Below are 27,267 nucleotides of genomic sequence, written 5' to 3' on the forward strand. Positions count from 1 at the left end.
TTCTGTATTCACTGTATTTATTCTGAAGATGATAATGGGAATTCCTGGACAGAATTTATGTAACTGAAGACGTGATGGTAATGACTCACTAGGTAGTTAAGGCACTGACTTGTTTATAGGCATCTGAAGAAGACCGACAACATTGTTAAGTTTCAGACACTGTTCTACTCAAAGATAATGAGTACAACACACACACACACACACACACACACACACACACACATATGTATTTTCAGTCATATGTATGTGACTAGAGATTGCTGAATACCTTAACTATACAGTAAGTTATTAGTTTTACTCCTTTAGTATTTAATCTGAGTTGTTATTGCCATTACCTCCTTTCCGCACCCACTACCTCATTATTTATAGATAATTTGTGATTAGAATCTCATTGTTTCATTTCTAGATGTGTCTTAGAGTATTAATATAAATGTTGTCTTCAGCAGGCTTTGAACTGTGTGTTCCATATGAAAGTTTTTACCCATGTATCTAAAATGAATATGCCTTGCTCTTACTTTCAGGATAATGTGAACTCCCTGACAACATTCTTATCTGACAAATATTCCACCCAAGAACAACTTGCCAATTATTTTGATGAGCTCGACAGTACCAGGTACAAAAGTAATAAACTCTTGGAAGATTACTGATAAGAGGTACCAAATGCCTTTTGCTCTAATTTTGTTTGCCTTTGTTAGGTGTAAACTAATGCAAGATATCCTAAAGAAAGATGACAAAATGGATCAATTAAAGAAAAAAATTGATGTGCTAGAAAGTGAAATAAGGTACATCAACAGAGAAAACACAGTATTAACGAATATCCTAGCGAACTGCAACAAACGGGTATGTTTCTATTAATAATTATATAGGACTAAATGTTGGAATAACATTATCAATATAGTATGCTTAATATAAACATTGGTATTCTGGCCCGAGCTGCCAGAGTTGGTATTCTTGTGCGCATGAGGTGTACTTGTTTGTGTGTATGAATTGTGTTTGTTTCTCTTTTGCCATTGAAGGCTGTGGCCAAAAGCTTTATGTAAGTGTCCTTTAATTGTGCCTGTCAGTAACTTAGTGTCTTTGTTACAGTAAGTAGCAATCTATCTTTTTTTACATTGTTTTTTATATTTACATTAGTTGCTTTGCGATAATATTTTATTGATGTTTTGTATGAATTAGTTTTTGCTGATAGTTCTTATTATAAATTATATGATCAGAAGGGAAAAATTTAGTATTTAATTCTAGAGAAAAATGGAGGAAATTATTTCAATAATATCATAACACAGATCTTCATGCATCTTCTGTAGCCAAGCTGAGAACTTCCTATTCTATCAGTTCTTCAGAATGAACTTTGACATCTGGGCTGCACATTAGCCGTAACAATGATTTTAAATCCATATCCTCTTAAACTTGAAATGTTGGTAGGTCAGTTGCACAGCCTAAAGCACATTTCTTCTTTGAAGAGGATAGTGCTAGGTAGTATGCTACAATAGAGGTTGTGGAAGCCATGCTGCAAAAATGTGCAAACAGACCACTGCCACTCATTGTCAGCCCCAGTTTGCTGCATCAGACGTCTGTCGGTATGCATACCAGACAATAGGCAAAACTGTAGTAACATGTGGTGCACACAGACATGGATCAGCAGGAAAAGCAACAGAAGTGCAAATTCAGCTGCTGTACAGTAGCGATCCATATTTCAAGAGTCTGTAACTTCAATCTGAGTACCATGTGGGTTGAGCTTAACGTGAGTTCCCCACAGATGTATACGAAAGTTTCTTTGGTGCTATCCATTCATTTCCACCTGCACTTTACCATGTCCACAAAACACACAGCACCCAAGTGATTGCCAGAAAAAGGTTCATTTTGTTCCAGACACACATCCACAATTCTCCCATACTGACATGCGATCAGACGATGTGCTCATCACAGAGGAGTGCTCATCCTCCAGGATCAGTGTTCAAGTGGAACTGTTATGCAAACACAGTAATCATGATCACCAGTTACTGGACATTTTAATCTGATGTCATTTCTGTCACTTGTTCATTTACTCATTTGGCAGAATAAGTACATTTTTTGCAAGTGTATTTATCAATATCTGTTACCACATCATCACCATAGCCTATGTTCTGAACAAGGTGTGTGGTTGCAACAGTAAAGTCAGCTCACTGCATGACTGGAATGTAAGCAGTGATAACCACACATTCCTGCTTCACTGGTGTCTCTGTGGTGGTGAACTTTCATCGGTGTGAGTGACATGGAAACACAAGTGATCTAACACTAATGTTCTTGCATATGAAGAGTGAGTTTGTGAACAAACCATTATGAACTAGCTGCTTAATCAAGACGATGACTTTGGAAGAACTGCAAAAGACAATAGACAGTAGACAAATGACAGTAGATGAGCCACTAGTAGGTAACCAGAGACTGGAGAGCAAGCTATAGGCACTCTTCCACAGGCACGGTCTCTGCTCACCTGGAACCAACTGAGGAAAACTTCAGCACACAAGGCACAGCCCCACCTACACCTCCCACTGTTATGGGAGTGGCAACAAGCACAGGCCACGTGTTGGTTAGGCTGCTGCCCTTTTGGTCCTCTGACCCAGTCATCTGGTTCAACCAAATGGAGGCAGTTTTCCTGAGCAATGACATTGCCTGCAACATCTCCAAATTTGGACGCATCTTGAGCCAGCTAGATCAAGACTAAGTGACTGAAGTGTGGGACATAATCACCATGCCACCAATGCAGTCTTTATATAAGGAACGAATCCCGCGAATTTCATAGTTGCAGAAACAACAGATGCGTCACTTGCTGTGCCAAGAGGAGTGCAGTGACAGGAGGCCATTTCAGTTCCTGTGCCATCTGCAGACTCTCACTCAGTCCAACATTGTCCTGGACTCACTGTCATGTGCTATCTGGATGCACAGCCTTCCAGCACAAATGCAAGCAGTCATTGTCATACAAATAGAAATGCAGCTGGACGCTGTTGTGGACTTGGTTGATCAGGTGCATGATGCATTGGCTACAGCACCCAATACTGCTGCCATGCTGTAGCCACACCAGCAAATTTAACTTCGTGGCAGCATGCATCTCCCACAGCCACCAGCATGGGCACCAACCTGCCTCACCTAGTTCAGGACATGGCTGCACCCGTGTAGCAACAATCAGCACACAGGTCGACTGGTTGGTGCCCTCACAGACAGAGGCCAGTAGGTGCCTTAGCAGCAGCAGCAGCAGCAGGTCCCAATACCACTGTAGTGTATGTCAGGTGCCATTTGATGTGTGTAACATAGTGGGTCACTATCACGCACATCCTATAATTGTATTGAGCATCCTTGAAATGAGCAAACACCAGTTTTTGCAACAAGTACTCTTCTCGTCCCTTGAATATATGTGGTTTTCCTTGTGGACTACACAGTCACATTACTCCAGACTTATTCGAAATGTGTTTGTAATTGATTTTTACTATGCTGCAGATTATATTCCATGTATATAATTACGTTCAGTATCCACTCCTTGGACAATGATTGTCCTTTACTATGTTTTACTGGAGATGGGTTTGTGACTCACTGTCCAACAAGGATGATGAACTATATGGCGCAACACCTATTTCAGTGTCACTTTCACTTTTTAAGCATGTATTGTCATCATTATACTCCTCATTCACATTGTCTGCACAGTCGAGCGTATATGACACCAAGCATTCCACAGACTCATTTTACAGAAATGCTAATATTTCATCTGCCACTTCTGTCTTACTATGTGAAATTCCTTGGGTTCCTTTCTGATGGTATGTCAACTTTGGCAACTGTTGTTGTAGATATAATACACTGTTTGCATTGTTTATCATTACCATCACTGTGCTTCTTATCAACAGCACTGTAGTGCTGTTGTGAATTACTCATAAACTAAGCAGTTCAGCTACACTCCATAGCCTCATGGTATAATCACCATTGGATTCCTTCAGCCCTGCCCCCTTGTTGCCATTAACAGCCAATATTGTGGTTGCATGGTAGACAGTCTGTGGGGTGTTGAATCCCATAAACATCATTGACCTTTTACAACCTTGCTCTCATAGGATTTCTTGTCGGAAGAAGGTACAATTGTTGCAGAATGAAATGTTTACAGTGCAATGCAGTTGTTCAACAATTTATTAAAAGTGAGAAACAACTGAATGTGGACATTACAAAACCAGTGATGCTTTATAAAAAGGTAGAAACCTTTAAAAAGGAGAAATCTGTCAAAAATGAAGTGGCAAATCTTAAAAGAAGAACAGTTCAAGAAGTTAAAAGAGCTCAAAAATAAAAAAAAAGATACTTTAGATAAGGCAAAAGAAGAATCTGAAATTTTAGATGTTGAAATTTCAAGTTTACATAAGAAACTAAAACACTGAATCTTTTACTGTGACATTTAACATTTGAGATAAATTTTGTATCTTGAAAAATTGTTATATTATCTTAAGTACAATCATTATCACTACATTACACTGTTAAAACAATTTGTATTTTAATTGATGTAACCATAAATATAGCTGAAAATTATCATATCTCACCCTATGTGAGAGTTAAATGTTTTTAAAGCATTTGATAAGTGGTGTATTACAAATCATACATAGTTACACTATTTATGCTGACATACAGTTCAAGAACTGTTACATTTAGCTTTCATTTAAACCAGTTTTCAGGTTCATAAAAAACTGTTTTTGTCACTGTACCACACATATTTTCGAGAGGTCATGAATATAACTAAAGATGTAATAAGAAAGTAATGAAAAGGTCATGAATTTGATCCTATGAAAATCTGTTTATGGCCTGTACATGAAGGCTGATGAAGACTGGAACATTGGAGTGAGCCCTGATTGCTTTTCCCCTAGAAATATCTGAAACATTAATTTATAAAGCATATTGCTGATCATACCACCAGCTATCACGATGAATTTCCAATTGAAATTTATCGGCACAGTGGGCCATATTGCAATGTCAGATCTATGAATATGAATATGTTTTTATTTACAGATCATCAGATTATTAATAGACCCTTCAATCCTTGCTGTAATTATTCTCTTCAGCACCAATATGCTGTACTGAGCAAAGATACTGATCGTAAGACCAGAAGTGTACTGATTTGTCAGCTGTCACCTATCTCATCCAGGTTTTTTATGACAGTGGTCTTCGGCATTTTAAATTTACCTGTAAGTTTCACAAAGACAACAACTGAACTGAAGCAGCAGATAAGTCATTGCCTTGCTGTTAGACCAACATACATCATGCTTGATCAAATTTGTTAGTTTTATGGCAATTCTGAAGCTTAAAAGCTAGTTTTAAAATTTGCAGCAAAGTAACAGAAAATACAGATTCAGGAGAAATACTTGAAATAATGCATCAGTCCAATTGCCGTAATTACCACAAAGCAGGAAGTGACAAACCATACGTTGTAAGACACATTAAAACTCCCACATTAACATAATATTAAAGTAGTTAACAGAAAATTTTAAAATTGATGCAGCACTCACCTTGTCATCATAAAATAACTGGAAGCAGAGCTCATGTCAAAAATTTGTTTGCCAAGGACAGCTGTAACTGATGGCCCTTCTATTTGGAATAGAAATCCATCATCATAAGACATCTACTAAACAAAGAAAAATCTTCTAGGTTGTTAGACCGTGTCATATTCCTTATCAGGTGTTTTCTTCACAATCAATTTCGACCACTCTATTGAGATCTCGTTCAGGACCTTCTAGTGTCCCCAGAGAGCTGAACGCTAACTACAGACATTATAAGATCCTGAAGAAGATATCAGCAGAGTGGTAGAAATATTGATTGTGAAGAAGATATTTGAAGAGGAATATCACATGGCCTAACAACCTAGAAGTTCTTAGCTTCATTGACAATGGCCACAAGTGCCTACAAACTTATGTCTACTAAGTAGTTCCACTTTATCTGACTACACTGACTGCAAAGAACTATGGTGTAACTAAACTGTCAGCTTCTTCTGGGGCAGTTGACCCACATCAATGAAAATTTTCTTCCTGCAGAAAAAGACTGACCGAATGATTTGCAGAGTGCTCCTGAGAACCACCTGTTGTGAGCTCTTTCAGAAATGTGGGATACTTACTACACCTTCCCAACATATTTACTCAGTTATGCGCTTCATGCTTGTCAGTCCCTTACACTACGAATTCAGTGAAATGTACTATGATCATGCTACAAGGAGGAGGGCTGACCTCCATTGTGTCCTCAAAAATCTAACACTAGCAGAGAAGAGTGTACACTATACCAGTATTAAAACATTTAATTCATTGCCAAATGACATCAAAGATCTGCAAAGTAATAGTGCATTATTTAAAAATAAATTAAACAGTTACTTGATGAAACTTTTTATTCATCAGATGAATTTTTTGAACAGAGACAGACAACTTTTTATGCATATATTTTTACTGTTTATTATGTATTGTACAACATGCAATAATCCTTTTATGATGTCTTTTTTTTCACTTTGCTTCTATTTTGTCCTAGTTTTATGTTTTTATTTTCTCTGCAGCAATTTTTTGTAAATCAACTGCACTATTTTCTGTGTGATCTATGTTTATGTATTCTTTAACTTGTCCCTCATTCTGAAATCTCAAACACATAAAAGTATCCATGGAATATGTATATAAATAAATATAAAATATCAACCAAAGCTTCCAGTCACACCCCACATTTTCCATTAGGGGGCTTGGCACTTAATACACAGGCATGTTGAGCTTGGGAACTAGAAGCTGGGGGCTGCCAATGCGACATGTCGTTTATGGAAAAGGTAGACTGCTACTAACCACACAGAGAAAGCATTGACCGATACCTCTATGTAGTGAGTAGCAATCTATCATTTCCTTAATGTTGTTATTTCATCCTAGTCTTTTTATTGTTTGGTCTTGTCACATGTCCTTTAGTAGCACAAGTTATAGACGTGCTTCAGCAACCATCACAAGACTTGGCTCATTCAAGTGTCTTCATGCCAATGGTATGGGATCTAAGGGCCAGACAACTTAGCAACCAAGTATTGCATAAAGCAGAAGGCCCCTACATGTCTCCACAGGGCTGCATCAATTGCTCTAGTAGTCATAAAACATTTAGATGTGATCGCCTTGTATTTATGGAAGAAACAAAGGCACTGGAGAAAAAGTCACCAGTTGAGTACTTTATAATGAACCAATTTATAAATTCAATTTATAAGGTAACATTCACCTGGTGATCTGCATTAAACATAAATAACTCTGTCACATAAATTGATAGACTGATTCAAGTGTAGAAAAGTACACTACTGGCCATTAAAATTGCTACACCACAAAGATGACATGCTACAGACGTGAAATTTTACTGACAGGAAGAAGATGCTGTGGTACGCAAATGATTAGCTTTTCAGAACATTCACACAAGGTTGGAGCTGGTGGCAACACTTACAATGTGCTGAGATGAGGAAAGTTTCCAACCGATTTCTCATACACAAACAGCAGTTGACCGGCGTTGCCTGGTGAAATGTTGTTGTGATGCCTCGTGTAAGGAGGAGAAATGCATACCATCACATTTCCAACTTTGATAACAGTCTGATTGTAGCCTATCGCGATTGCGGTTTATCGTATCGTGACATTGCTGCTCACATTGGTCGAGATCCAATGACTGTTAGCAGAATATGGAATCGGTGAATTCAGGAAGGTAATATGGAATGCCATGCTGGATCCCAACAGCCTCGTATCACTAGCAGCCGAGATGACAGGCATCTTATCCGCATGGCTGTAACGGATCATGCAGCCATGTCTCGATCCCTGAATCAACAGATGGGGACGTTTGCAAGACAACAAACATCTGCACGAAAAGTTCGACGATGTTTGCAGCAGCATGGACTATCAGCTCAGAGAATTTGCCTGCAGTTACCCTTGATGCTGCATCACAGACAGGAGCGCCTGCGATGGTGTACTCAATGACAAACCTGGGTGCACGAATGGCAAAACGTCATTTTTTTCAGATGAATCCAGGTTCTGTTTACAGCATCATGATGGTTGCATCCGTGTTTGGCGACATCGTGGTGAACCCACATTGGAAGCGTGTATTCGTCATTGCCATACTGGCGTATTATCCGGAATGATGGTATGGGGTGCCATTGGTTACACATTTCGGTCACCTCTTGTTCGCATTGACAGCACTTTGAACAGTGGACATTACATTTCAGATGTGTTACAACCCGTGGCGTACCCTTCATTTGATCCCTGCAAAACCTTACATTTCAGCATGATAATGCATGACTGCTTGTTGTGGGTCCTGTACGGGCCTTTCTGGATACAGAAAATGTTCGACTGCTGCCGTGGCCAGCACATTCTCCAGATCTCTCACCAATTGAAAACATCTGGTCAATGGTGGCTGAGCAACTGACTTGTCACAATACACCAGTCACTGCTCTTGATGAACTGTGGTATCTTGTTGAAGCTGCATGGGCAACTGTACCTGTATACGCCATCCAAGCTCTGTTTGACTCCATGCCCAGGCGTATTAAGGCCGTTATTATGGCCAGAGGTGGTTGTTCTGGGTACTGATTTCTCAGCATCTATGCACCTAAATTGCGTGAAAATGTAATCACATGTCAGTTCTAGTATAATATATTTGTCTAATGAATACCCGTTTATCATCTGCATTTCTTCTTGGTGTAGAAATTTTTCTTCCTGCTAATGCACTTGTATGTATATAATAATTCCAATCCCAAAGAAAGCAGGTGCTGACAGGTGTGAAATTGACCAAACTATCACATTGATAAGTCACGGCTGCAAAATACTGACGCAAATTCTTTACAGAAGGATGGAAAAACTGGTAGAAGCCAACTTGGGGAAGACAAGTTTGGATTCCATAGAAATGTTGGAACACGTGAGGCAATACTGACCCTATGACTTATCTTAGATGATAGGTTCAGGAAAGGCAAACCTACCTTTCTAGCATTTGAAGACTTAGAGAAAGCTTTTGACAATGTTAACTGGAATATGCTCTTTCAAATTCCGAAGGTGTCAGGTGTAAAATACTGGAGCGAAAGGCTATTTACAATTTGTACAGAAACCAGATTTCAGTTATGAGAGTCGAGGGGCATGAGAGGGAAGCTGTGTTTGGGAAGGAGAGTGAAACAAGGATGTAGCCTATCCTCGATGTTATTCAATCTGGATATTGAACAAGCAGAAGAAGAAAAAAAAACTTTGAGGTTTGCTGATGACATTGTAATTCTGTCAGAGACAGCAAAGGACCAGGAAGAGCAGTTGAACAGAGTGGACAGTTTTTCAAAGGAGGATATAAGATGAACATCAGCAAAAGCAAAAACAGAATAATGGAATGTAGTCTAATTAGGTGATGTTGAGGGAATTAGATTAGGAAATGGGACACTTAAAGTAGTAGGTGATTTTTGCTATTTGGGGAGCAAAATAAGTGATGATGGTTGCAGTAGAGAGGATATAAAATGTAGACTGGCAATGGCAAGGAAAGCGTTTCTGAAGAAGAGAAATTTGTTAACATTGAGTATAGATTTAAGTGTCAGGAAGTCATTTCTGAAAGTATTTGTATGGAGTGTAGCCATGTATGGAAGTGAAACATGGACGATAAGTAGTTTAGACAAGAAGAGAATAGAAGCTTTCAAAATGAGGTGCTACAGAAGAATGCTGAAGATTAGATGGGTAGATCATGTAACTAATGAGGAGGTACTGAATAGAATTGGGGAGGAGATAGTATGTGGCTCAAATTAACTAGAAGAAGGGATCTGTTGGTAGGACATGTTCTGAGGCATCAAGGGATCACCAATTTAGTATTGGAGGGCAGTGTGGAGGGTAAAATCATAGAGGGAGACAAAGAAATGAATATGCTAAGCAGATTCAGAAGGCTGTAGGGTGCAGTAGTTACTTGGATATGAAGAAGCTTGCACAGGGTAGAATAGCATGGAGATCTGCATCAAACCATTGTCTGGACTGAAGACCACAACAACAACAACAATTTCTGATTGAGGCTGTTAAGCCAAAAGTGGTAATATATTTATACAGACCAAAATGTGACAAAGATTGTGAGTCCTTCAGAGAATAATGAAAATTATTGCTTCATAGAAAACTTACTTCCATTTCTTTTGAAAGTAATCTCATTCGATTTCATGCATAGATGTTTACACTCATAGAACTTTGAGAAGGCTCATGATATACTTATTTATTTATTTATTTACACATCAAGTTCCATAGGACCAAATTGAGGAGCAAATCTCCAAGCTCATAGAATGTGTCAGTACATGAAATTACAACATAAAAGTAATAATAGACAAAAATAACATGTTTATGAACCCAAAAAAAGTCAAGCCTTAAGTTTAAGTAAAAGCAAACAACAATAGAACAAGAATCAGCTTAATATTCCAAGAAACTCCTCAACAGAATAAAAGGAGTGACCCATGAGGAAACTCTTCAGTTTCAATTTGAAAGCACTTGGATTACTGATAAGATTATTGAATTCTAGTGGTATTGAAATATGGATGCAGCAGTATACTGCACACCTTTCTGCACAAGAGTTAAGGAAGTCCAATCCAAATGCAGGTTTGATTTCTGCTGAGTATTAAGCTGAGTGCTTATCCTTGGGAATAAGCAAATATTGTTAACAAGAAATGATGTAAGGAATATGTATATTGAGAGGCCAATGTCAAAATACCCAGACTCGTGAATGGGGGTTGCTGAGAGGTTCATGAACTTACACCGTTTATTGCCCGAACCACCCATTTCTAAGCCAAAAGTATCCTTTTAGAATGGGGAGAGTTACTCTAAAATATAATACCATATGACATAAGTGAATGAAAATAAGCAAAACAGACTAATTTTTATGTCGAATGATCACTCATTTCCAATACCGTTCGAATTGTAAAAATGGTAGCATTAAGTCTTTGAACAAGATTCTGAATGTGGGCTTTCCAAGACATCTTACTACCTATCTGAACACCTAGAAATTTTAACTGTTCAGTTTCATTAAGCATATGGCCATTCTGTGAAATTACCCCCCACTTGACTGTACCCTACTCAGATCCCACATCACAGCCATTCTCAACACTGTGAATAATAACCTTTTGCTGTCTGTTACTACAGTAAGAGGTGAGCCATTTGTGAGCTACTCCCTGCCTTCAGTAATGGTCCAACTTCTGTAGCAATATCTTGTGATCAACACAACCAAATGCCTTAGTTAACTTCAAAAAATGTGCCTAGAATTTGAAAACTTTTGTTTAACCCACCCAGTACATCACAGAGAATAGAGAATATAGCATTTTCAGTTGTTAAATGACTTCTAAAGCTGAACTGTACATTTGACAGCAAATCATGTGATATAAAAGATCACTAATTCTTACATACATAGTCTTTTCAATAAGTTTAGCGAACGCTGATGGCATAGAAATATGTCTAAAATTGTCAATATTATCCCTTCCTCCCTTTTTGAAAAGTGGCTTTACTACTGAGTACTTTAATTTTTCAGGAAGCTGACCATTCCTAAAGGAAACATTTCAAATGTGGCTAAATACAGGGCTAACATGTGCAGCACAGTACTTTAATATTCTTCTAGGCACTCCATCATACACATGAGAATCGTTAGTCTTCAGTGATTTAATTGTTGACTCAATCCCCCCCTTGTTTGTATCACAGAGGAGTATTTCAGACATCAATCGGAAAGGTATTTGCCAAGAGAGTTATATAATTCCCTGTAGAAGCCAAATTTTTATTTAATTCACTAGCAATGCCCAGAAAATGATTGTTAAATACTGTACATATATCTGATGTATCAGTAGCAGAAATATTTTTACTACAAACTGACTTTATATCATCAACCTTGTCTTGCTGACCAGACACTTCCTTCACAATTGACCATATGGTTTTAATTTTATCCTGTGAATTAGCTATTCTATTTGCATACCACATACTCTTTGCCCTCCTAATAACATTTTTGAGCATCTTACAGTACTGCTTGTAATGGGCTACTGTAGCTTGGTTGTGACTACTTCTAACATTTTGGTATAATTCCCACTTTGTTCTACATGATATCCTTATCCCACTAGTCAGTTACCCAGGCTGCTTTTTACTGCTAGTACCCCATTTAGAACATTCTAATGGAAACTCTGAAAGAGCATGAAAAACATGTTAAGGAAAGCATCATATTTGGCATCTATGTTATCGGCACTATAAACATCCTGCCACTCTTGTTCCTTGAGGAGCTTTAAAAAACTCTTTATTACTGTTGGATTAACTTTCCTACATAGCTTGTAATTATATGTGACATTTGTTTGAGTACAAAAGCCTTTTAGTGTTAAAATTTGTGCATCATAGTCTGAAAGACCATTCACCCTTTTACTAACAGAATGTCTACTAGTAACGAAGAATGAATAAAAATATTGTCTATGGTGTGCTACTGTTCCCCTACACCCTAGTTGGAAAAAAACACAATCTACATCAGATCATATGAATTTAGATCTACCAACATCCTTTTACTTGCACCATCATATACAAAATTTATATTGAAGTCACCACATATAACTAATTCCTGGTACTTCCTATAAAGTGAATCAAGAACCCTCTCTAGCTTGAGCAGAAATGCTCTGAAGTCAGAGTTAGAGGACCTATAAACAACAACAAATAGAAGTTTAGTTTCGCTAAATTGAACTGCCCCTGCACAGCATTCAAATAGCCATTCAGTGCAGTGCCGTGATATGTCAATACTGTGTTTTACGTGCATGGCCACTCCCCGACCCCGCAAGGAACTCCTTGAAAAACAGCCAGCTTATCTGTAGTCTGGTAAAGGAAACCTCTGAATTGTCAAATTATTTAAGAGGTGCTTTGATGTACCAATAATTTCAGAGTCAAAATCTATGAGCAGTTTGCTAACTTTATCTCTAATACCTCCTATATTTTGATGGAATATTCTAATTCCTTCTCTACTTGGAAACATGATGTCCTCTGAAGGTGATTTCTTAGTTAGGGAGACTTCCTTTAAGCAGGTATACCTATCAGCTGACTTCAATCTAAAAAAAGGTGCAGCTCTAACACCAACTACTACAGGAATTTTTCCTTGGGTACGTTCTTTAGCAACTTTTATTTGGCAGACCTCATCATCAACAGTGGCAATTTGCAACTGAGTGCACTGTGGAACCTGGCTATTGTGAAGTTAATGTGGGCACAGCAGCTGTGGTATGAGTGCTAGTAATATAACAACCAGTACTCAGGCTATATAAAGATGGTGGCAGAAACCACATAGCAGTATGTTAGAAGTGGCACTAGGTCAAAAGCCCATGAATGCAGAGTGACTTCAGGTGTCTGGTAGCCAAGAAAGATTTTATTTTATGTTTCTCGTACTTGCGCCTAACAAAAATTTAAACCTAGAGACTCATGCTGACCCAATTGCACAGCTTACCTGTCTTTCCCTTCTTTTTCAGTACTTTATCACATGATGTGCTATTTTATGCAATTTCTATAGGATTCACACTGTTGAGAGACTTTTCCCTTGAAAGTTTTGCACCTTCCTTCTCTAGATTGTCGCACAGATGACAAAATGGTAGATATCGAAATAGACGGCAGAGATAGAGAAACAATTAAAATCACTCAAAAGAGGAAAGGCCGCTGGACCTGATGGGATACCAGTTTGATTTTACACAGAGTACGCGAAGGAACTTGCCCCCCTTCTTGCAGCGGTGTACCGTAGGTCTCTAGAAGAGCGTAGCATTCCAAAGGATTGGAAAAGGGCACAGGTCATCCCCGTTTTCAAGAAGGGACATCGAACAGATGAGCATGTTCGAGTATAATGACTTTTCTGGAGACTAGAAATCTACTCTGTAGGAATCAGCAGGGGTTTCAAAAAACACGGTCATGTGAAACCCAGCTCACGCTATTCATCCACGAGACTCAGGGGGCCATAGACACGGGTTCACAGGTAGATGCCGTGTTTCTTGACTTCCGCAATGCGTTCGATATGGTTCCCCACAGTCGTCCAATGAACAAAGTAAGGGCATATGGACTATCAGACCAATTGTGTGATTGGATTGAAAAGTTCCTACATAACAGAACACAGCATGTCATTCTCAATGGAGAGAAGTCTTCCGAAGTAAGAGTGATTTCAGATGTTCCGCAGGGGAGTGTCATAGGACCGTTGCTATTCACAATATGCATAAATGACCTTGTGGATGACATCGGAAGTTCACTGAAGCTTTTTGCAGATGATGCTGTGGTGTATCGAGAGGTTGTAACAATGGAAAATTGTACTGAAATGCAGGAGGATCTGCAGAGAATTGACGCATGGTGCAGGGAATGGCAATTGAATCTCAATGTAGACAAGTGTAATGTGCTGCGAATACATAGAAAGATAGATCCCTTATCATTTAGCTAAAAAATAGCAGGTCAGCAACTGGAAGCAGTTAATTCCATAAATTATCTAGGAGTTCTAATTAGGAGTGATTTAAAATGGAATGATCATATAAAGTTGGTCGTCGGTAAAGCAGATGCCAAACTGAGATTCATTGGATGAATCCTAAGGAAATGCAATCCGAAAACAAAGGAAGTAGGTTACAGTACACTTGTTCACCCACTGCTTGAATACTGCTCAGCAGTGTGGGATCCATACCGGATAGGGTTGATAGAAGAGATAGAGAAGATCCAACAAAGAGCAGCGCGCTTCATTACAGGATCATTTAGTAATCGCGAAAGCATTACAGAGATGATAGATACTCTCCAGTGGAAGACTCTGCAGGAGAGATGCTCAGCAGCTCGGTACGGGATTTTGTTAAAGTTTCGAGAACATACCTTCACCGAAGAGTCAATGAGTATATTGCTCCCTCCTATGTATATCTCGCAAAGAGACCATGAGGATAAAATCAGAGAGATTAGAGCCCACACAGAAGCATACCGACAATCCTTCTTTCCATGAACAATACGAGACTGGACTAGAAGGGAGAACCGATAGAGGTACTCAAGGTACCCTCCGCCATGCACCGTCAGGTGGCTTGCGGAGTATGGATGTAGATGTAGATGTAGATAAATATTGCTACTCTGTTGCTCTCAATAATCAGTTACTCAAAATACTCTTCTGACCTCACAGCCATTGCTTAGTGAGCAGTGAATGAGGATTTACTCTCTAGATACCACTGATGCTATTGACCTTCATGCATCTAGCATTTTGAGCTGTACTTGAAAGGAAGCCATGTAATGGCATGCTATGCACAGCAAATTGAAAGCTATACAACCAAATGTTTGGATACTGAGACAGTATTTAGGAATGAATAGATCACATTACAGCCATGATGTACTACAGGTTTGCAGAACTGCTGACAGAATAAATGAGATATATGTCATAATTGTTTTATTGTAGTCACATTTGCTCTATCATTAGACTAAAGTGTACAGGGTATTTCAAAAGGCCTTCAAAACTTATGACAATTCATGTAAATTAATTCCTAGTACCTACAGAAGTGATTGTAGTGTCAATTTGTAGGGAAATACATCAAGGTTTGTCTTGCGTAGTTCACTAATGCCAAATCATGCCATAAGGAGCGCTAGTGGCAGTTGCGTTAAAGATGGCTGCCTTCACTGGACCCAAGCTTGCTAACTATGTGGTTTGGTTTGAAGAGTTGAAGTCAGTGACAACAGTTCAGCGTAATTTCCGTACTTAGTACACAAAAAATCCGCCTAGTAGGTCTACAGTTTATGAGTAGCATAAATGTTTTGTAGAAACAGGGTGATCAGTAAGACATGGGAAATCATAAGGTCATCCAAGCACATCTGACTATGTTGTTCAGCGAGTGAGACAACCTTTTGTGAACAGCCCTGTGAAATTGACCCGTCGTGCATTTCACAAACTGCAGATCCTACATACGACTGTTTGGCCTGTGTTGAGAAACTGTTTGCATTTGAAACCATGCAGATTGACAATCGTACAAGTAATAAAAGACACTGATAAAATTTTTTGCAAGAACTTCTGTATGGATATCTTAAATCAATTACATGAGGATTAACATTTCTTGGACAAAATCATCTTTTCTGACAAGTTGACTTTTCACTTAAGTGACAAGGTTAACACACATAACTGTAGGATTTGGGGCAGTGAAATTCCACATCAAATATTGCAACATGTTTGTGATAGCATTAAATTGAACGTTTTTTGTGCATTGAGCAAGAACAAAGTGTATGGCCCCTCTTATTTCTGTGAGAGAACCATCAATGGGATAGTGTATCTGGATATGTTACAACAATTATTGATACCACAGAATGATGAGGATGACCAAGAATGAAATGTTTATTTCATGCAAGATGGTGCAGCACCCCACTACTTGGCTGATGTTTGGGATTTTCTCAGTGACCGCTTTCCAGGTCAATGGATTGGCCGTGATGCACCAATAGCATGGCCTCAATGTTCCACAGACCTGACACCACCCAATTTTGTTGTATGGGGATTCATCAAGGATATCATGTTTGTAACTCCTGTGCTGGCTTCTCTATCTGAACTTAGAGCAAGAACAAGCTACACCTGCAGTGTTACAGCAGATTTGGGAAGAAATTGACTTCAGACAGAATGTGTGCAGGATAACCAACGAAAGTCACATACAACATCTTTAGTTTAAGGTAAAAAAGTGATGTGTTTCCTTACAGAATAACACTAAACCCAGCTCTATATCTTCTTTCAATAAATTTATATGAATTTTTAAAGTTGTAAAGTCCTTTTTGAAACACCCTGTATTTATGTAATTGCGCCACTGGAAAGTTATGTGTAAGAATAATGACAGAATAATATGCTAAGCAGCTGAACATGGGAGTTCATGGCCTTAAATGGATTGGGGGATGGAAGGAAAGCCGTTAGGCAAAATCAAACTCAAACCTCAAGCAGGCAAACAGGAAATTAAGTGGAAGGACTGGACAGATTGAGGTTCACATCATTCACCAACGTTTATTAAAACATATTTATTTAAGAAAAATAGCTAAAACAGATAGAGCCAATTAACAGGATTATAAACAAAACTCTGAACTTTTCATATTCCAGAAATTACATACCTTAGTTTAGTGACAATTTAAATAAGCTAACAGTCAAAGACAAAATCTATGATTGACAGTGGTTCTCAGCTCTCAGAATCAAAATTTCTACCTTTACAAATGACAACTCAGAAAATGCTTCAATAAATAAACAATAATTAATGTTTGGAAACAGATGGCTCTTTAAGACAGCATAGAATCATAACTCACATCAAAAGGTTATAAATTTACTAGCTATGCTGCTGGAAACAACAAGGGTGGGCAGAGGTGGGGGGGAGGGGGGAGGAAATTGACACAGCTAGTTTCTTTAAACCTCATCCCCATGAGCAGTTACATAATTAATAAGAGAATGAGTGTGCACAGATAAAGATATAACTGCCTTCAGACAAGTAGTGAAAATTCTCCTAAGCTATACCCTAGAAAACAATTAGGTGATTCAGTAAGTGAACATGCATGCATAGTGACTCAAGAACACTGTTTAAAAAGGAAGAGAACCAATAGTTAGTGCTCAGAACAAGGTCAACCCACAAAAACATTTAAATAGCAAACAGTTGAACAATTAGATACAGTAAGCGGTAACGAGCCTTGAGATGGGGAATAAATTTCTTTTACTCTTCAGCTCACAAATGACTAGCGAACAAACACATAAGTAACTTTCACAGTATAGTAACACTTAACAGTTTTACACCCTTTTGGTTTTTACACCCCGTGAACCTCAAGTGTGCAAGTTATTATCAGTGGGCTAGTTTTTCATAAGCCCAGACAACATCTGATTATGTCACGAGCTATTCATATACAACCAACCAACATGTGGCCATCCTGATGGGGCTCAACACTGCACTTGGCTCAGCAAAGCTCCAAACATCAAAATGTACACAATTTTAATACCAAATTTCAAGTAGTGATTTACATAAATTAAGTAAAGACAGACCAAGGGTAGCCAGCAGTGGTGCATTCCATGAAGCCGATGTACAGAGGTGATGTTAACAGCCGTAAAATGATGAACACACACTGGTTCCAGGTCCGAGACAATCAAAGTTTACCACTACAGTGGAACAGACTAAGGGAGTGTCTAAATTCCACTGTCATTCTCATTTAATACCTGTGACCACATTACTTGTGCAGATCAATGGATACATCAGGCATGCCTCTTCAAAAACCAGGTCTAAGGCTAAACATTGTTGTTGTTGTGGTCTTCAGTCCTGAGACTGGTTTGATGCAGCTCTCCATGCTACTCTATCCTGTGCAAGCTTCTTCATCTCCCAGTACTTACTGCAACCTACATCTTTCTGAATCTGCTTAGTGTATTCATCTCTTGGCCTCCCTCTACAATTTTTACCCGCCACGCTGCCCTCCAATGCTAAATTTGTGATCCCTTGATGCCTCAGAACACGTCCTACCAACCGGTCCCTTCTTCTTGTCAAGTTGTGCCACAAGCTCCTCCCCAATTCTATTCAATACCTCCTCATTAGTTATGTGATCTACCCATCTAATCTTCAGCATTCTTCTGTAGCTTCTATTCTCTTCTTGTCTAAACTATTTATCGTCCATGTTTCACTTCCATACATGGCTACACTCCATACAAATACTTCCAGGATGACTTCCTGACACTTAAATCAATACTCGATGTTAACAAATTTCTCTTCTTCAGAAACGCTTTCCTTGCCATTGCCAGTTTACATTTTATATCCTCTCTACTTCGACCATCATCAGTTATTTTGCTCCCCAAATAGCAAAACTCCTTTACTACTTTAAGTGTCTCATTTCCTAATCTAATTCCCTCAGCATCACCCGACTTAATTTGACTACATTCCATTATCCTCGTTTTGCTTTTGTTGATGTTCATCTTATATCCTCCTTTCAAGAAACTGTCCATTCCGTTCAACTGCTCTTCTAAGTCCTTTGCTGTCTCAGACAGAATTACAATGTCATCGGTGAACCTCAAAGTTTTTATTTCTTCTCCATGGATTTTAAGACCTACTCCGAATTTTTCTTTTGTTTCCTTCATTGCTTGCTCAATATACAGATTGAATTACATTGGGGAAAGGCTACAACGCTGTCTCATTCCCTTCCCAACCACTGCTTCCCTTTCACAGCCCTTGACTCTTGTACCTGCCATCTGGTTTCCATACAAATTGTAAATAGCCTTTTGTTCCCTGTATTTTACCCCTGCCACCTTCAGAATTTGAAAGTGAGTATTCCAGTCAACATTGTCAAAAGCTTTCTCTAAGTCTACAAATGCTAGAAATGTAGGTTTGCCTTTCCTTAATCTTTCTTCTAAGATAAGTCATAAGGTCAGTATTGCCTCACATGTTCCAATATTTCTACGGAATCCAAACTGATCTTCCCCATGGTCGGCTTCTACTAGTTTTTCCATTTGTCTGTAAAGAATTCGCGTTACTATTTTGCAGCCATGGCTTATTAAACTGATAGTTTGGTAATTTTCACATCTGTCAACACCTGCTTTCTTTGGGATTGGAATTATTATATTCTTCTTGAAGTCTGAGGGTATTTTGCCTGTCTCATAGATCTTGCTCCCCAGATGGTAGAGTTTTGTCAGGACTGGCTCTCCCAAGGCCATCAGCAGTTCTAATGGAATGTTGTCTACTCCCGGGGCCATATTTCGACTTAGGTCTTTGAGTGCTCTGTCAAACTCTTCACGTAGTATCCTACCTCCCATTTCGTCTTCATCTACATTCTCTTCTATTTCCAGAATATTGTCCTCAAGTACGTCGCCCTTGTATAGACCTTCTATATACTCCTTCCACCTTTCTGCTTTCCCTTCTTTGCTTAGAACTAGGTTTCCATCTGAACTCTTGATATTCATACAAGTGGTTCTCTTTTCTCCAAAGGTCTCTTTAATTTTCCTGTAGGCAGTATCTATCTTACCCCTAGTGAGATAACCCTCTACATCCTTACATTTGTCCTCTAGCCTGCTTAGCCATTTTGCACTTCCTGTCAATCTCATTTTTGAGACGTTTGTATTCATTCTTGCCTGTTTCACTTACTGCATTTTTATATTTTCTCCTTTCATCAATTAAATTCAATATTTCTTCTGTTACCCAAGGATTTCTACTAGCCCTCATCTTTTTACCTACTTGATTCTCTGCTGCCTTCACTACTTCATCCCTCAGCCTACCCATTCTTCTTCTACTGTATTTCTTTCCCCCATTCTTGTCAATTGTTCCCTTATGCTCTCCCTGAAACTTTGTACAACCTCTGGTTTAATCAGTTTGTCCAGGTCCCATCTCCGTAAATTCCCACCTTTTTGCAGTTTCTTCAGTTTTAATCTACAGTTCATAACCAATAGATTGTGGTCAGAGTCCACATCTGCCCCTGGAAATGTCTTACAATTTAATACCTGGTTCCTAAATCTCTGTCTTACCATTATCTATCTGTATCTATCTGATACCTTCTAGTATTTCCAGGATTCTTCCATGTGTACAACCTCCTTTCATGATTCTTGAGCCAAGTGTTAGCTATGATTAAGTTATGCTCTGCGCAAAATTCTACCAGACGGCTTCCTCTTTCATTTCTTTCCCCCAATCCATATTCACCTACTATGTTCCCTTCTCTCCCTTTTCCTACTCTCGAATTCCAATCACCCATCACTATTAAATTTTCGTCTCCCTTCACTACCTGAATAATTTCTTTTATCTCATCATACATTTAATCAATTTCTTCATCATCTGCAGAGCTAGTTGGCATATAAACTTGAACTACTGTAGTAGGTGTGGGCTTCATGTCTATCGTAGCCACAATAATGCGTTCACTATGCTGTTTGTAGTAGCTTACCCACACTCCTATTTTTTTATTTATTATTAAACCTACTCCTGCATTACCCCTATATGTTTTTGTATTTATAACCCTGTATTCACCTGACCAAAAGTCTTGTTCCTCCTGCCACCGAACTTCACTAATTCCCACTATATCTAACTTTAACCTATCCATTTCCCTTTTTAAATTTTCTAACCTACCTGCCTGATTAAGGGATCTTACATTCCACGCTCCGATCCACAGAATGCCAGTTTTCTTTCTCCTGATAACGATGTCCTCTTGAGTAGTCCCCCCCCCCCCCCATACCCCCCCCCCCCCCCCCCCGGAGATCCGAATGGGGGACTATTTTACCTCCAGAATATTTTAACCAAGAGGACGCTATCATCATTTAACCATACAGTATAGCTGCATGCCCTCGGGAAAAATTACGTCTGTAGTTTCCCCTTGCTTTCAGCCGTTCACAGTACCAGCACAGCAAGGCCGTTTTGGTTAGTGTTACAAGGCCAGATCAGTCAATCATCCAGACTGTTGCCCCTGCAATTACTGAAACGGCTGCTGCCCCTCTTCAGGAACCACATGTTTGTCTGGCCTCTCAACAGATGCCTCTCCATTGTGATTGCACCTACGGTATGGCCATCTGTATCGCTGAGGCACGCAAGCCTCCCCACCAACGGCAAGGTCCATGGTTCATCGGGGGCTAACCATGATACCACATAAAACAATGTATAGCATTACCAAATCATCAAACCCACTGCTGAATGTGCGAAATTGAATTGCAATAACAAGTGTCTACACATTACGCTAACCCCTTCCCAGAGAATGCCACAAGGTATTAAGTCACACAACATGATTCAAATCAGGCAATTTATCAGATCAGAAAACTCCTTGCATAACATGACTTCCCCGAGAAGGACCACAGCAAACTCAAATAGCCAAGACCACACAAATGTTCTGTCTTTAGAGAACACCCATCACCAGAACTGTTAAATATACCTAATGTTTAAAAGGCTACTAATCTCACTGTAGCACATTTCAAGCCTGGCTGAATGGCACTTACTGCCCATGGGCCCTGTGCAGCTTACCCTCCAGTCTGGCTTCATAACTCCAACTGTGAGTCCGAACCACTGCCGCTCCTCACCACCCAGCTTGGCTCCATCATGCCCCCTGGTGCCACAAGCTCTGAGCCATGAGAAGTGACATACACCAGGCACATGGGGCAGGAATTCATAGAGGGAGACCATCGTGGCTCAACCTGCTCCACTGAACCAAAATCTCCTCCACCCATTAAGGAGACTTTTACATCTGACTTTCCTTGACTTGGCTAATGTGCACACGTAAGGTTTTACCCATGTGTAAAACCTGAACCAGAAGGTTCACTGGACTCACCACCCTGACAATCTCATAGGCCTCTAGTAACTGAGGAACTATATTGCTGGCAAATCCTAACTAATCTTTTCAAACAGTACTATGGTTTTAAACAAGAACCCTGTCCTCAACCTTCCCCTTGAACTGTTTACACCTCTGATTGTGGTGGATGGCTAGCATGTCATGGCAATTTTGCTATCACACCTAGGCCAGCTCCAATTCTGCTGTATCATGTCCAGGTGGCTTGTTCTAGAAGCAAATCATTGTCTGACCACAGGTTGGCAAGTGGAGAATTCACCAGATAAGCTAGCATAAGGGACACCAGAGCAGCCTTCAGGGGCTCGTGTTGTTCAGTTATAAAGGCAAAATTGAGAATGGCACTGACATGTCTCACTTCCTCTGAGCCTTATTGTGAAAGATGATAAGTGCAGCCTTCAAGTTGCAGTTCACCCACTCAGCAAAAGAAGGTTGTGGGTAATAAAGAGTTGTGGTCACATGCTTAATTCCATTGTCAAAGCAGAATGTCATGAATAGTTGGGAAACAAAAGCAGAAGCATTATCACTAACAGGTGTATATAAGCAATAAAAGTCTTATGCATTGGGCATTCCTTGTGGGAAGACTCTAAAAGCCCCTTGCAGGAATTCAGGTTGGGCTTAGCTCCCTTACAACTCTCACACTGCCCCACCAACCTCTGGACATCCTTATACCCTGTCTTGACAATCTAACATCAGCCCAGTACCACTTATAGAATCACATCCCAAAATTAAGTTGACTGAAAGATTTTTAATTACTATCTACTTCACAGGCCAAGGAAGTTTTCCATTACTCAGTTGTGCCTGCAACTCACCTACCAGATGCAACATCTGTGCATTGACAGTTCAACATCTCCAGGAGGACAAGCACAAATGAGGCAATTTACATATATGAGGAACTCCAAATACCACTGATAATCTAAAAGAGAAACTGAACAAGCAGAATCAAGGAGAGCACACACTGGTTCACCCTTAAGTTGTACATAAAGGTAAGGCAGGGGCTCCCCTACCATGGGCGTGACATGGAGATAGCGCTTTAGCCATAGACCACCACCATGCCTCTTCCATTCCTTGTGGCATCAGCTATTCGGTCTCTCCTTCCATGGAACTGGACATTGCTATACAATGTGCCCCTCTTTGTTACACCGGAGACATGTCCTACACTTGTTCCTTATGGGAAATCCCCTTTTAATTTGTCTGGTATCTCTATCCTCAAACCTCCCTTGCCGCTGGTCTGTGAAAATCAGGCCTGTAATAGCAGATACCAAAGCTTCCCATTCAGTGAAAGATGTGGGTTTATTAGCAAAGGTTATCTGTGAATGGTCCTCTGGCCTCATTCCCTCTAATATATATAGACTATTCATATCTCGGTAACTTGCAGCTCTGAGGCTATGCATTCCAACTATGTACCTAGCAAAAGGTCCATGAGGAAGCTGCGCTCACCAAAAATGTTGACACTTGAGCACATTCTTCATAAGGGGTGACAATTTCAGCCTAATAATTGATTTCCACAAATCCCTCAATGTTCCATGTTCATGTAAAATTTGAAAGAAAACACAGCTTAACACACCTCTTGTAAAGGGATACAATGCCTGAAGAACAACATTATGGAAAAATGTGAAAGTGTTGGTGTGACACCTAAAATTTGACAACCATCCACAAAATGGATTCCACCTAGCTTAAATTATCAGTTGAAAGTTCCTTTATACCTTGAAGCAATTTCACAAATTAATTTCCCTCTGGTCCTTTAAATGCATCTACAGCTTTGCTCCTACTTCTGGCAGTTGTCTGTTCAGAGGGAGAATCTTGGTCACCACCTGTTTCTCCTAATTTGTCTAAATCTAGGTGGCTCACACCACTTTGCAAGTCATACACCTGCCCTTGTGACTGCAGGGCCAATCAGCTTGCTCAGAATCAAGATTACATTCCTGAATGTCCCACAACAGGTAACTGAATGGATCAATTGTGCCTGAATTCTATATATTTGCTTACAAGTGGACTGATTACATTCTAAGTACTCTACATTCTGATACAAGGTCATCAGAACCACAGCACAGCAAGCTAGTGCAACACCTACCTCCCCAATGCAGTTGGTACTAATCACCAAGACGCTGTCCAGACCTGCACGCAGATGAGCCACAAGTTTGGCAATGCTGCCCTCACAAGGAAGCAGATGCCTGTGGCAGGACTGGAATATGTGGTGGTGAGACTATGTATGGGGCAGGTCTTGCATCTGGGTCTATTACTCAGATATGAGCCGTGAGACAAGGGGTTGTGAGCAGGGACAAATAGATTCTTCATTTCAGCATACAATGAGAGGTTTTGAAACTTTGGTTTAGAATATGGGAGATGGGTGGTGACTGAAGAGACAAGGCTTGAGAGATATGTTTCCAGACAAGGTTGAGAGGGTAATTTTGGCATCTGAAGCCCTCTTTGAGACCCGTGTCATATTTGGAGTGGGATTGCTCATCACTATGGATATGACCACAGGTGGCTAAGCAGTATGGAAGGGACTTCTTGGTATGGATTTGATGGCAGCTGCCAACCTGGAGGTATTGTTGCTGGCTGTAGGTTTGATGTGGACAGAGATATTGATACAGCTATCCTTGAAGTGGAGGTCAATATCAAGGAAGGTGGCTTATTGTGTTGAGGAGGAGTAGGTGAAGTGAATGAGGGAGAAGATTTTTGAGGTTCTGGAGAAATGTGGATAGATTCTGCATTGTTGCCTAATTCATGGAATCGCACCAAATGGCCGGCCCATCAAATTATCCATTGGCAGCTGCAACCCATCCTTCCACAGCAACTTCTACATATCAGTACATAGCCCTCACTAACCTAGTCCTGCACAATCTTCTCCATCCATAAAGTTCTCCTACTCTGCAACCCAAAATTCCTGCACCCCATTTTCCAGATTGAAGCTCTTGCTCTCCGAGAACTAGAGCAGCATGCACACCACCACCTCAATACACTTCCCAACCTGTTTACCTCGTACTGCTACCTTGGATTATGACTCACAACTATCTCTGCAAGAGCCTACATCAAACTGTCCTCACATCCCCTCATAACTACAAAACTGTGACTCACAAATCTTCTACAGTCACCACACCCTCCCACCACCATTCAAAGACCAGAACCTAAACAGATCTAAAACACAGTTATGAACCTGTTTTCCAAAAGCCTCAGTCCCATGGAAGTATCTACCTTATATTTTGCCCTAATCCCAAATTCAGTCATGTTGAGCTTGTGGAAGATCTCCTCTCTTTTTCCCAGACCCTACAGTGGAAACACTTCTTCACCACCAAACCTACCAATTAGACCCAACTAAAAATCAATATTGAGCCGTACCTGACTCAGTTCACTCCTCCATCCATCTGTGATCCTTCCCCACACCTCCCAAATCACATCCTGTTAACATTATAGAATTTTCTAACCTTGAACTTTGCCTCACCATCATTAACCAAATCTCTCAACATGGAAACCAACTTTACATCTGCAGAAAGAACCACAATCCACCAGCAAAAAACTATCCTGACCTTATAATCCTACCTGTCAGCAAAGGCTCCATCACTGTGGTTATGAACTGTAGGCATTACCTGATGGAGGGACTCTGCCAGCTGTCAGATACATCCACTTACAAATTCTCGATAGCGACCCCATTCTAGAATCAATCTCCATCCCTCCTCAAATACTTAGGTCTACACCAGAACCTCTCACTGAGTCTACCTCACCCATCACCATCACCCCAAACTACTCCCTGCACTCCTACCTTCCACATGCTTCCTAAAGTCCATAAACCCACCATCCAGGACACGCCATTGTGGCTGGTTACAGTTCTCCACAAATAGAATCTCTGGTCTTGTGGACCAACACCTTCAGCCTATTACCCATAATATACCCCCTCTGCAAAAGACACCAGCCATTTCCTCCACCGACTCTCTAGAGCTCCTGTTCCTTTACCACTCGACAGTATGTTTGTCACTGTTGTGCAACTTCCCTCTACACTAATATTCACAGTGCCCATGACCATACTGCTATTAAACACTACCTTTCCCAATGCCCAACTAACTCCTTCCTGGTCACCATGACCAACTGTATCCTCATCTACAGTTACTTTTCTTTTGAAGGCAGCACCTACAAATAAGTCTGTGGTACAGCAGTGGAAATCTTCATGGCAACCTATTCATGTCCTATCTGGAGGAACCCTTCCTAAACACCCAGAATTCAAAACCCCTCACATAGTCCAGATTCATTGATGACATCTTTATGATCTGGATTGAGGGTAACGACACTCTATCCATATTCCTCCACAACCTCAATCCCTTATGATCCACTTGCTTCACCCTGTCCTCCTCAACCCAACAATCCACCTTCCTCAATGTCACCTCCACCTCAAGAATGGCTACATCAGTACCTCCATCCACATCAAACGTACCAACTGCCAACGATAAATCAACTTCGACAGCTGCCATCTGTTCCATAACAAAAAGTCCCTTGCATACAGCCTAGCAGACCATGACCATCATGTCTGTAGAGACAAGCATTCTCTCTCCAAATATGCCAAAGATCTCACTGAGTTCCTTACAGATCAAAATAATCATCTTGACCTTGATCAGAAACAGATGTCCCATGCCTTGTCTTCTGTCACCTACCAACTCCCACAAAGGAGCACTCCTCTCATGCGCCGGAACCATCCAGGACTGGAGCAACTCTGCCAGTGTTTCAACTAGCTTTCATCATGCCCTGAAATCAAGAATATCCTCCCCACCCCTCCTACATGGTATTCTGCTGCCCACTGAACCTATACAATATCCTCGTCCATTCCTATTCTACCCATGCCCCCGACCCCTTGCCATATGGCTCACATCCTTGCAACAGACCTAGATAAAAGACCAGTCCCGTGCATCCTCCCACTAACAATGGGAGAACAATAAATTAATCAAATCACAATACTTTTATAAGTGTATATACTTGTCTTTATAGTGTAGTATGTCCAGATCCTTTCAATACAAAACACTTGACACATTTTCCAACTTTCATTTATTCAAGAAATATGCAAAACAGACACAAA

The 27,267-nt window shown here is 40.1% G+C and overlaps 1 protein-coding gene across 1 annotated transcript in view; it reads left to right on the plus strand.

The window, feature by feature from the left end:
• Positions 1-27,267, plus strand: part of LOC126188371 (putative leucine-rich repeat-containing protein DDB_G0290503) — a 180,132-nt gene that overhangs the window by 54,108 nt on the left and 98,757 nt on the right. The window contains exons 5-6 of the mRNA XM_049929970.1: positions 522-613; positions 696-782. Coding sequence (XP_049785927.1) covers positions 522-613; positions 696-782 — 179 coding nt within the window. The remainder of the gene's footprint in view (positions 1-521; positions 614-695; positions 783-27,267) is intronic.

This window comes from Schistocerca cancellata, chromosome 5, assembly GCF_023864275.1.
Source record: "Schistocerca cancellata isolate TAMUIC-IGC-003103 chromosome 5, iqSchCanc2.1, whole genome shotgun sequence".
In the NCBI taxonomy this organism is placed as follows: Eukaryota; Metazoa; Arthropoda; class Insecta; order Orthoptera; family Acrididae; genus Schistocerca; species Schistocerca cancellata.